Consider the following 13,073-nt stretch of genomic DNA (forward strand, 5'->3'; position numbering starts at 1 on the left):
GTAATGATGAATGGAAGTAGAGGAAACACAAATGCGAAATTTCAAATTGATTGAAAGCTCAGATAACATGCAAAGTAAGTCTGATTCAGATGACAGATTACAGATGTTGTTTGTCACTCTTCTTATACTGGTCCAGGTATGGTGACACTGCCTTCCACACCTAGAGTAAACACACATCATCATTGTTATCATCTGTCCACAAACAGAGTGCACATGTGTGCACCACTGTTAAATAAAACTACTGTTGAAGTCTTTAGAGAACAGGTTCCCAACCCTGGTCCCAGATCAGCCATTGTCTAGTACATTTTTGTACCTTGATGTTTTCTCTGCCCTTTCTCAACTACTTCATTAAAAATAAATAAATAATATATATATATATATATATATATATATATATATATATATATATATATATATATTTATATATATATAATTAGCTGATTCACTAATTCAGTCTGTTGAGAGGTGATAAAACAGTACTATGTGAAGGGCAGGGGGACCTCCACGACCAGGCTTAGGAAGCTGATTTTATTAAGAACGCTTTTCGGGCAGGAAATGACGCACCTTTTCCTCTAGGAGGAGGTGACAAGCTGCTTCGATATCACAGTACATGGCGCGGTCTTTGTCCCAAGGTCTAATGGGAAGTTCACAGTTTGTACAGACTTAGAGTGACATCAGGGGCTAAAAACAGCACTGACATCATCACACAGGATGCAACACATTTGTTCTTTCTGATTGCATCTTTGTATCAGGAAGTTCAAATGTAAACACAGATCTAAGCACTTGACTGATTTAATGATGCATAGATAGACAAAGATAAAAAAAACTGAACAGATATTTAAATTGCATGCTGACATCCTGGACATATTAACCAGGCTTAGGTTTGGTGATCACCTGACTACAGAGCGCACGAGCTGATAGACCTTCTCCAGAGGTGCCGTGGTCTTTAAAGGTCGGTGGAACTCCAGAGCCTGGCAGGCAGCGAGTAACTCTATGGCAAGGACTGTAGACAGAAATAGAAAGGAAATAAAAGAGAAGCTTATCCTTAAAAACATTTTTTTTTTTTGGTTTGCAGTGTTGAGGCTGTACCCTGCTCCACATGCTCGACCACCTTCAGGGCCTTTCTGGCTGCCCAGCCACCCATAGAGACATGGTCCTCTGTAGCTGCACTAGTGGACAGAGAGTCCACAGAGGCCGGGTGACACAGCACCTTGTTCTCTGATACTACAGAGATATACATCATATTTATGTTCATTTATACTGTTAGCAGCACAGAAAAAGACACACACATGTATGCAAGGGATTAGATTATCACCAAGGGCAGCAGCAGTACAATGAACCACCATAAAGCCTGAATTTAATCCTCCTTCTTTCACCAGGAAGGCTGGGAGATTACTGAGTGAGGGATTACAGAGCCTCTCGATGCGCCGCTCACTAATACTGGCCAGCTCGTGCACTCCTATAGCCAGGAAGTCCAGAGCCTTAGGAAGGAAGTGAAGCAGGATGTATCTTCAGTACATAAACTACACTACATATCAAAGCTTTCCTTCTTTAAATATATCTTTTAGTAAGATGATAAGCCATTAATTGAATTTATACCTTAGCAGGATATTCACCATGGAAGTTTCCTCCTGAAATAGTAATTCCTCGTTCTGAAAAGACCAACTAATTGTAACAAGGTTAAAGTAGACATAAATAGAGGAGGTTTGAGGTTGTTGAGAATACAGTAAATTACACTTTCTGGTTTCAAAAAAAGTGCCATGGGTTTCTTTTATATGTATTTTAACAAAAAGGTGGGGCTTGTTTGCTCTCTTTTTTTGCACAATATTGCAATATTTTTTGTCAGCACCATTATTTGACAGTGATCTAACCACAGTATTATGTTTGTTATGTTTTGGACTGTACATCCACTATGGAACAGTGTGAAATACAATTTAAAGCCAGTATCCAATAGATAAATGTGACACTAAAGGTCGTCTCCGACTTATGAACGAGTTCCGTTCCGGATCATGTTCGCAAGTCAGATTTGCACTTAAAGTAAGCCTTATACGCCTTTGACATGAATATACAATGTAAAGCATACCAATCCACTTGAATAAATCTGTCCCCTTTCCCCACACTGCATTCATGTTTCCAAAAACTATAATCGCGCCTAATGAATACCTAATGAATGCATTTAATACCATAATTCCCTCCACACTTACCACCAAGCTGGAGCACCTGGGACTCAGCTCATCAATGTGTCAGTGGATCTCCAATTTTCTGACTGGCAGACCACAGGCAGTAAGGATGGGCGGACATCTCTCAGCCTCCCTCACTCTCAGCACTGGAGCCCCCCAGGGTTGTGTTCTGAGCCCCCTGCTGTACTCTCTGTACACCCACGACTGCGTGGCCACTACCAGCTCCACCACCATCATCAAGTTCGCTGACGACACTGTTGTGGTGGGCCTGATCACGAACAACGATGAGACGGCCTACCTGGAGGAGGTTGGAAATCTGGAGAACTGGTGCCAGAGAAACAATCTCCTCCTGAACGTCAGTAAGACAAAGGAGCTGATAGTGGACTTTAGTACAAAGCAGGTGAGGAACTACCAGACCCCCGTCATCAACAGGAGCCCAGTGGAGAGAGTGGACAGCTTCAGATACCTCGGTGTTCACCTCACGCAGGACCTGGCATGGTCCTGTCACATCAACACCGTGGTAAAAAAGGCCCGGCAGCGTCTCTACCACCTCAGACGCTTGAGAGACTTTAGACTGCCCTCCAAGGTGCTCAGGAATTTCTACTCCTGCACCATAGAGAGCATCCTGACGGGAAATATCACGACCTGGTTCGGGAACAGCACCATGCAGGACAGACGAGCTCTACAGAGGGTGGTGCGATCAGCTGAGCGCATCATCCGCATCGAGCTCCCTGACCTGCACTCGATCTATAGCAAGCGGTGCTTGACCAAGGCCAGGAAGATCGTGAAGGACCTCAGTCACCCCAATAACGGACTGTTTACTCTGTTGCGGTCTGGGAAGCGATTCCGCTCCTTGAAGGCCAACACAGAGAGACTGAGGAGGAGCTTCTTCCCGCAGGCGATAAGGTCTCTCAACCACAACCACACCACTATGCAGAACTAACAATCTTTTCATCTTTTTCATAATTGATCAAATCCATCAATCTTCTTACATCCATGAACACTATGGACAATTACATGCTCACCTTCCTTTATATATACACTACATGTCGTACGCTTACATCCTGGACCATTGCACAAAGACACTTTAATAACTTTGCACACCTACCTTCACAACTACACTACATTTTACAGTTTTACATTTACATCCTGGACCAGTGCACAAAGACACTTTAATAACCTCTGCACAAAGTCACTTTATTCTATGCATATTTGCACACACAGCACAGTATATTTCAATTTGTACAGTAGATTTCTATTTTTGCACATCATATTTCTATTTTTATTTTTAGTTCTATTTTTTTTTTTTTCCTAGCACATTTCTATTTTTATTTTTAGTTCTATTTTTCCTAGTTTAATTTAATTTTTATTTAATTTCTATCGCATTTCTTTTATTTCAAATTCAAATTCAAATTCAAATTTTATTTGTCACATACACAAACATACACAGTACGAAATGTAGTGAAATGCATTTTACGGCTGCCATTGACCCTAGAAGAGAATTAAGTTTACAAATAAGAAATAAATATGAATAAATCTCACACAAATGCATCAGTGTTTAAATCGGAAGGGGAATCCCGGGCGCCATTTTGTCTCAGAGCTGTTTTCCACTGTACTGGACTGTGAACTCTGTTTTGTTGAGGATTTTCCGAAATTAAGATTATTCACCATCAGGACAGCTTTACAGGACAGACATTTTCTATCACTGTGCTCCTGGACTGATGACTGATTCATTGAAACCAGATGTTCATAAGTGGGGGACTACCTGGATCAATTAATCAACACCGTGATGACATCAGAGAAGGTACATCTGCAGCGTTGCTTACTGTATCTCCAGAAGTAATGGATGAAACCATGAAAAACATGAACAAGTAAGCTAAAATCATAGCAGATGTGTGTTTGGTCAGAGGCTCCTTTATACCAAAGCCATCAACTATAAATATTCAAGGATGTAAGCAAGTGAAGAAGGATACAGGATTATCGGTAGCACTGTTTATCTCTGTGTTAAGAATATTCTTCACAAATGTGATCGTGTCATTGACTATTCCATGCACCTATAAAAAAAACAATGACATTTTCTTATATATATATATATATATATATATATATATATATATATATATATATATATATATATACACAAATATATCATCATTCTTAACTTTAAAATCTGGATTCAGTAGTTAAAAGGTTACCTGAGGGCAACATCGGAGTGTGTAGGCATCCTGAACTCTATTGTAAGAATTCTCATCTAAACATGAATAAAAAGCAATATGTGTTCCTCAGATTCTTACTGTTACTACTGTAAGCAAGCAACACATTAATATTGCTAGAAGTGAAGCCAGCGCCAGCAGGACTACCAGTTACAGTGATGTGTGTTTTTCACTACTAATGTTAATACTGATAAGACAACAATGTTTCAACAAAGTGTTACTTAGTCTAGCCAAGTAGATAACAAGAGCAGCAACACACTGGGGGCAACATGGGAGTGTGTAGGCATCACAGGAAGTCAACAAACACATGAGAAATATCAATCATCTGTCTATATTCTGGTAATATCAGGTACACTATATGGACAAACGTATTTGGCCAAACCTGTTAATTATTGAATTCACCTTGTTGAATGCTATACCTATGCTAGGTATTTTATTATTCAAACCTGACTCTGCCCAAGTGCACAAAGGAAGGACTATAAAGACATGGTTTGATACACCTTTGATGTTGAATAAAAGAGCACCTTTGGGATGAATTGGAATGGAGATTGTGAGCCAGGCCTTCTCGTTCAACATCAGTGACTGACCTCATAAATGCTCTACAGAATAAATGAGCACGAATTCCCACAAAAACACTCTAAACTCTTGTGGACAGCCTCCCAATAAGAGTGGAAGCTGTTATAGCTGCAAAAAGGGAGGAGGGGGACTCGGCACTGAAGTAAATGTATGTGGATAAAATGTCAGAGCAGGTTTGGCCAAATACTTTTGTCCATATAGTGTAACTGTAAAAAAAAAAAATGCATTAAATGAATTAAACCAGCTGATTCTCATTAGCACAACTCTTTAGCCAGATAGGCTCGGACTAATTAGTGACATCACCTGTTATGTGCACAGTGAAAGCTATAATACATGCCATAATGTATGTTGTCTTAATACTTGGGGCCACCAATGTATGTGTGTGTGTTCCACCCATAAAAGTTAAAGTGATTGTGTTGATTGTGTTCTAGTGTTTGCACCTGTGATTTCTGAGGGAAAGATTTCGGAATGAAGCAGCAAGCGAAGTCTCTGGGCAACTAAAATCTGTCCCAGGTGAGGCCGCACCAAATGGACATCTGATACAAGACAAAACATACAGTTGTAAACATCATAGGGAAATTCCACATTTACACAAAAACAACAGATACTTTCTACATTCAACAGAAATTTAGAAGTAAAACTTGTAACTTTTTGAGCTAAGATGTACTTGGTATGCTGACTGTATAATGGTCTGGGAGACCTTGTTTTTTGTCAGCTAAACAAAATAATAAAGCATACGTAGTTGAGATCAATCGAACTTGTAATTAGATAGAGACTGTCAAATTGCTAAGTTGCAATCGCCAAAACCATCAGTAGCACTGGAGACCACTGCTACAGTGCCTCTGACCTGAAAAGCAGAGTTGGTCCCAGGGGAGACGCCCCATGCCCCAGGCCCAGACAAACGCCAGCCAAATTGGAACTGCATATGACTAGCAAATGAGGGTGGTCCTGGGCAATACTCATCCTCAAAGAACATGGCAGAGACAATCTGATTCTAGTCATTGTCCTGTTTATAGAAACATCAAAGCAGGTGGTCATGCTGGACGTTACAATGCCATGGCAGCAGAGAATGGAGGAGGCAAATGAAAGAAAGAAGGCCAAGTTTACAGACTTGGTGGAGGAGCAGGTGAGCACGGATCAAGCCCCAGAGGTGGGCTGTAAATGTTTTGCAGCTTAGTCCCTGTGTAAGGCCAACGGCCTCTTGGAAATCACAGGCGTGCATAGGATAAAGGCCATGAGAACTGCCATGGAGGGAGTGGAGAAAGCCCTTACATGGCTGTAGATCAAAAGGACACATGCTGGGTGAGATTTGTGCTGGTGAGCATGCATTAAACCTCACAACACTGAAATAGAGGAGGCTGTATGAGGAGACCAATTCTTTCCCCATAGATGATAGAATGAAAAGAGTTCAGACAAGCGAAGAGGCAACAATGCTGTAACTTTTACCTCCAATTATGAGATGGAGACTGACGTGAACGATGCTGAAAGTTGAAATGATTATACATATCCAGATGTAAATGTTTAATCTATTCTATACATATAACAAAACTGAGCGTAAACTAAAGTGGGCGTGTCTGTACATTAAAGATATTGGCAAAAAAATAATTTGGGTAGATGTACGATGAGTAATAGAACACATCAAGATGGTTTTTTTGTCTGTTTGTCTTTTTGTTTGTGCATGCATCATGTAAAAACTACTGAACGACTTTTAATGGGGTTTTCACAGGTGTGTCTGGCTGAACTTGAGGTAACATATAGGCTTTGTTTCATCACAATCTGCCCACGAAAAGAAAAGATATGCTTATTTAAAATTTAAATGGAAAATGTCATTATATCATGAAAAATCAACCTTGGTAAAAAAAATCATTAGTTCTTCTTAAAATCCAACAAATGGCAAATTTTTAACACCCACGATATAATATAAGCGTGTAATTGAAATCTACTTAATAAACGTCATTTCACACCTTAATTCCGTACACTTCACTATAACGTTCAAATTTTAGTAAATAGATGGCATTGTACATTCTTTAAAACATGCTTATGGGGTGACAATTAAATTCCACGCAAACAAAGTCACAGGCACATATAGGTAATAAATAAAGTTATCTACAAATCAGTGGGGTGATCACGTACAAAAAAGATAATAGAGTTATTAATAAATGTGTAAATAAATAAAAGGTTTAGACAACAGCCCTTTTTAACCCTCACCAGTGTCAAAGGCTTTGTTGGTTCCCTTCAGGGTCTCTAAAGTGAGAGCAGCGATGACATCAGCCTGTCGGGTGATCGCTTCTGCTCTCTCTACTGCCTCAGCACCCAGCGATGATATCATCTGAGTCCCGTTAATCAGAGAAAGTCCCTGAAATGTAGTTCCATGCTGTCACTTTCACACCTCAGCCAAACAAAATGAGAAACACAGCATTTCCCAAAAACAAAACTTATCAGTACCTCTTTGGGTTTCAGTGATATTGGGGTCAGACCATGGCCTTCTAGTACCTTTTGAAAAAAGGTGGAGGATAAAACATTTTTTTTTTTTTAATTGCTGATATTGGTTACATGTATGAAGTTTTTTAGCATGAGGAAATGCATTTTGGGAAAAAGTGACTTACTGTTGTGGCGTCAGTCCAGCCGGTCTGTGGTGACCACATGCGTCCCTCTCCCATCAGCCCCAGTGCCAGGTGAGCTAGAGGGGCCAGGTCTCCACTTGCCCCCACTGTCCCTTGCTCAGGAACCCAGGAGAGACATGAGGCTACACACACACACACACACACACACACACTAAATTATCAATTAAAATTCCAATGATAAAATATCAATATGAATATGAAATGCAATAAGACATTGTACCCAAGACAAACTCCTTGTAAGCTCCATATACTTAGCCAATAAATCTGATTTGGATTCTGAAAACTAAATTCATATAATGTTTACCATTAAAGGCTGCCACCATTTTTTGAAGAGTCTCCAAGGAAACACCACTATGGCCTTTGGCTAAGACATTAATCCTAAGTGCAAGAAGCATCCGGGTTCTTTTAGGACTGAGTGGAGCTCCAACTCCTACCAATACACACACACACACACACACGCTGCAAGCAAAGTTTTTTCTGTGTTTTTCAGTTTCAACCCTCCACCCAAAAATATGCAGTTACATAAATTAGTAGCGTTCACTTTCTCCTTCGTGTAAATAAGTGAGAATTAGTGACCCCATGGTGCACTGCAATGGATTGGTGCAATGGATGATGAGTTTCACCCCATCTCATGCTCAATGTTTCCACGTAGATTCCAGCTCCACCATAAGTCAGGATAAAGCAGTGACTGAAGATGAATGACTAAAAGATTTTAAAAAGCTGCCTAATAAATCCTACAAATTCAGTTCTTTGTAAAGCAACAAGCAATTATTTTTACTTGTGCAACACTGATCTTAGTGTGAGTCATTTCACACCAATGCCAGCAACACTTACCAGCACTGTGGGAACGAATCAGATTTTCCTGCAACACTCTGAAAAACACACACATGAAAATGTTAGATGTTAAACAAACATATGACATATTCCTCATATAGAGTTCATTTTCAACTTACATGAGTTGATCTTTTCCCACGACGGTCTGTGCAAATTTACCAAATCCTGTGTTGACTCCATAAACCACTGTAAAACAAGAAAGCTTAAAATAAAATAATGGAAGAAGCTCTTTTATACAGGGAGATTACATACTTTTTTTTTCAATTCAACATACTTCCAAACTTTGTATGTACATCATCTACATATTGGTTTTTTTTTATTATAGAGATAAAAGATAAAAGATAAAAGTCAGCACCTCCAAACTTAAGGCTATGGTTCTCAGCTGGAGAAGATTGGGTTGTTTCCTTTCAGCTGGGAATGAGATACTGCCTTAAATTCCTTAAGTATCTCAGAATCTTCTTCATGAGTGAGGGAAGAATGCATTGAGATCGGTATAGTGTCAGGAGTCGTGCAGATATTGTGTCAGTCTGTCGTGGTAAAAAGAGAGCTGAGCTTAAAGGTGATTCTATCAATTTACCAGGGAATCTATGTTCCAACCCTGGATAGCTCTGGGTGGTGACCAAAATGATGAAGTTACAGATAAAAGCAGTGGAAATGGGCTTCCTTTGCAGGGTGGCTAGGCTCAGCCATAGAGATAGGGTAAGGAGCATGGAGCATTTCAAGAGGAGCTCAAACTAAATTTGTTGCTCCTTTACATTGAAAGGGTCCAGTTGAGGTGGTTTTTGTGTACGGTAGGATGCCTCCCTGGAGAGTAGTTTTGGGAATGTTGAATGGGGAGAAAACAGAAAATGGAAGAAAAAAATTTACCTGGCATCATAAAAGCACTGGTTGGTAAGATTTCACACAACAAGTAGGGATCATTGTCAGGTGAAGGAGCTCTCAGCGACACAATTAATGGGCAGCACTTGAGTAGATACAGCTACACAAACCTCAACCATCCAAGTCGTAAAACCTCAACTAATCATTCTTCAACAGGTGTGCTGCTGAAATTTTTTACAAGATTCTCTTAAACCAATTTAAAGGAAGTCAAGAGAAAAGCCAGTAGTCACTGTTAAAGAGATGCAGTTAGTGTCAAAACATGTAGTATTTAATGTCATTACAGCCAGGTCCATAAGTTTTTGAACAAATATATGTTTTGTGGGGGTTTGTCCTCTATACACCGCCGCAGTGGATTTAAAATAAATCACTCAAGATTTAACTGGTTAAATGTCAAGATTTCGGAATTAAGTCATGTCTTCATTCAAAGGTTTAAAAAAAAAAGTGTGAACTGGGTTGTGCCTGAACACTCTAACATTCTTTGTGAACGCAAGCTTCATAAACATCAAATTTTATTGGTCACATACTGTACAGTACATGCAGTGAAATGCTTACACATGACCTTAAAAAAGATTATCAGTAGGAAATAAGTATGAAATCAAATATGAAATCAAATATAGAAAAACGTTAGCTATGGAAAATATAGTCATAGAGGATAAAACTAAATATAAAATATAAACCTGGCTGTACAAATATGGGAAAAGAAATTCTAATATAATATTCTAATACAAATATAGAAAATATAGAAAACTTTAGTGTGAAATTAAATAGAATTGATTTCATTGCTAATGAACATGATGTCTAATTCCTAATATTGCCAATACAGACAAATCATATACAATATCCAAGAAATGTATGTTTTGAGAGTGAAAGTAAGAGAGGGAGCTTTCTGTGCTAAAACCTACAGTATTACTGTTCTTAGTGATCAGGACTATATTTAACATCTCATTTGACATCTTGAGTGTTTCATGTCCACTACAATGTGGTGGTCTACATTTGAAGGCCAAATCTCAAAATACTTATCTTTGCTGCAACATTTATGGACCAGACTGTATGTTGAGCAAAAAATCCCAGGAAAATTCACATTTGGTGCATGAGAAAATGCATAGAACACCAGAGTGCACATGTAGGGCATCTACATTTTATGATTATGCTGCATACCATCATTGGGTATCACAAATAGTTGCAGTAACACACACACTAAGACCTCCATGAAAATCATAAACAACGTCTGGTTGTGGAGAAAAAAACTGAAGCTTGACTTCTAACTACAGTAACTTATAATCAACTTGCAATAACAAATAATTTATAAATACTTATTAACGTACAACTCCTTTACTGAGGATTCATTGACAATTTTGACCTTGAGATGGTGTACAGTACCTTTATTTTCAGATAAGATCTTCTCGATAATCTCTCTTGCTCCAGTGACGCGTTTTTCTGCCTCGGGACTAAGCTAAGAAATAAAAATAACTAAAATAAAAATTTACTTAAAATATAGAATTCACTTTTATTATTCTTCTTCTTATTATTATTATTATTATTACTATTATTATTATTTCCATGTTAAGCAATCAGTTTTAAATAAATAAATGCTTGAAATTAGCATAATTACTACAGAAATAAAATAGGATTTTATTACTTAAGATTTGTAAATGTCAAATTTTAGAGCTTTGTCTCTATTTTCTCTAAATTGTAAATATTTGAAACGAATATTTAATGTGCTCTAAGATGTTACGGTATGAAATTATTACAGACCTAATTCGTTCTTATACAATCCATCGAGATACCTTAAAACTAAAAACCCTTTAAGAATGGAGAAAATGGAGAAATCAGATGTAGGAAATGCAAATGTTATTATTTGCCTTGTCTGTGGTATGTTTATGACTTGACTTTAATACCACTGACAGATTTAATATATTAGGCAGCAAGTAAACAGTCAGTTCTCCAAGTTAATGTGTTGGGAGCAGCAAAGATTAGGGCGAGTGTAGGGATCTGGGCAACTTTGACAAGGGATCAAACCTTGATGGGAAGAGAACTGGGTCAGAGCAACTCCAAAACAGCAGGTCTATTTGAGGCTCCCAGGATGCAGTGGTTACTACCTGCCAAAAGTCATCCAAGGAAGAACAACCAGTGACCAGGGCAATGGGCACCCAATGCTCATTGATGCACATCACAAACAAAGGCTGATGTGTTAAATTAAACAGTCTCATTTAACTGGGAAAGAGGTGACACCAGGATACAGGATGAGAAGCAGGCAAGTTAGAAGAAGCAGTATGATTTGGGGAAATGTTCTACAGGGAAGGAAACCTTTGGGCTTGGCATTAATGTAGACGTTAATTTGACATGTGCTGTACCACCTATGTGGTTGTGGTCATGTGCAGTACATTCCTTCATGGCAACAATATTCCCTGATGTCAGTGGCATCCTTCAGCAGGTAAATGCACCCTGCCACACTGCAAAACTGTTCAAGAAAGGTGTTGGACTCCAAATTCCCCAAATCTTAATCCGATCAAGTATTTATGAAATGTGTTGTTCGATTTCCCAAATAGTTTTTCTTTGTACATATTCTTATAGGACTCAAAGCATCTGCTTTAAGTGCTGCGAACATGTTTATGCCAGATACCCGAACCCGAAGAGGTCTTGTGAAGTCCAAGCCTAATACTAGGCAGTTGGTCCTACTGTTTTTTTCAAAGTACATTATTATTTGTTACTGTGGCGAGATTATTATCTAGTTTTAGATTTAAATATTTTCATAATGTTCTATAAAATATATTATTATCTTTGTAGTCAAAAAGTAATAATGTATATTGCAGTAATTTCCATACCTTGATCTTAAAGACCCCTTTTCCCAAACTGACCAGATCACCAGTTGTGAGGCTGTTCCCATCTAAATATATATACTGTAAAAAAAGAATAGAAAGCAGACAGAAAGCAACTAATAATTATATATATATATATATATATATATATATATATATTTTTTTTTTTTTTTTTATTAAACCTGAAGAACCCTACTGTACCTTCTCTTCCAGTGGTGAGGGTAATTTCTCACTAAGTCTTAGTTAATGTAAGTTTAAACATGCAAAAATATAAACAATAAAACAATATAAACATGTATTTAACCCGAGCAAACTCTCCAGTAGTGATGGGAAGTTTGGATCATTTTATTGACTCGGTTCTTTGAATCTCGTTTATCAAAATGAACAAATCTTTTTTTTGTCTTTTTTTCTTAAATGAACATCATTTAGTTTATTTTGTTCTTTTGATCAGAAATAAAATAAAATAAAAAGTTAAATTTTCAATTAGCAAACCCCCAATATGTCTACATACACAAATTTTGGCTATAGTTCCAGTAATGAAAATATTACAAAGCAGCTAAAGACATATTATGATAAACATGAGAAACGATTCGGACCAGAAGACTCATGATAGATATGAGCCGCTCAATTCTGTTTCCGGTGTAATGCACTGCGTAGCATCTATGGCAGTCATGTGACAAATGAACAAACGATTCAGACCAAGACTCGAGAGGTAACTACACATTTCTGACAAAAAATGAGATTAGAAAATGTAGTAGGCAAGTTAGTCACTTTACCCCAAATAAAAGGTCTTTCTAAGTGTTATAATACAGTTGTTTTGCTATAGACACACACCCAACACTTTTATAAACTCAGTTCTGTCTTTAAATCAATCTGCCAGGTTTGTTTATTTTCCTTTTTCTCTGCTTTTCTGTACTGAGCTCACGATCAAGCTAGGCTAAGGGCATG

General features: G+C 38.1%; 1 protein-coding gene across 1 annotated transcript; it reads right to left on the minus strand.

Moving 5' to 3' along the window:
- Window positions 1-890: 890 nt before the first annotated feature.
- On the minus strand, window positions 891-12,348 carry LOC128534219 (histidine ammonia-lyase-like). Its single transcript, XM_053508556.1, has 16 exons — window positions 12,327-12,348; window positions 12,132-12,206; window positions 10,687-10,759; window positions 8,547-8,613; window positions 8,428-8,465; window positions 7,898-8,023; window positions 7,576-7,715; window positions 7,415-7,462; window positions 7,178-7,325; window positions 5,410-5,505; window positions 4,376-4,431; window positions 4,154-4,234; window positions 1,600-1,665; window positions 1,316-1,481; window positions 1,090-1,224; window positions 891-1,003 (listed from the first exon to the last, which is right to left on the minus strand). Exons 6-16 carry the CDS (start codon window positions 7,986-7,988, stop codon window positions 891-893), a joined length of 1,140 nt encoding a protein of 379 aa, XP_053364531.1. The 5' UTR covers window positions 7,989-8,023; window positions 8,428-8,465; window positions 8,547-8,613; window positions 10,687-10,759; window positions 12,132-12,206; window positions 12,327-12,348.
- Window positions 12,349-13,073: the final 725 nt, after the last annotated feature.

The sequence above is a fragment of the Clarias gariepinus genome, chromosome 12, assembly GCF_024256425.1.
Source record: "Clarias gariepinus isolate MV-2021 ecotype Netherlands chromosome 12, CGAR_prim_01v2, whole genome shotgun sequence".
In the NCBI taxonomy this organism is placed as follows: domain Eukaryota; kingdom Metazoa; phylum Chordata; class Actinopteri; order Siluriformes; family Clariidae; genus Clarias; species Clarias gariepinus.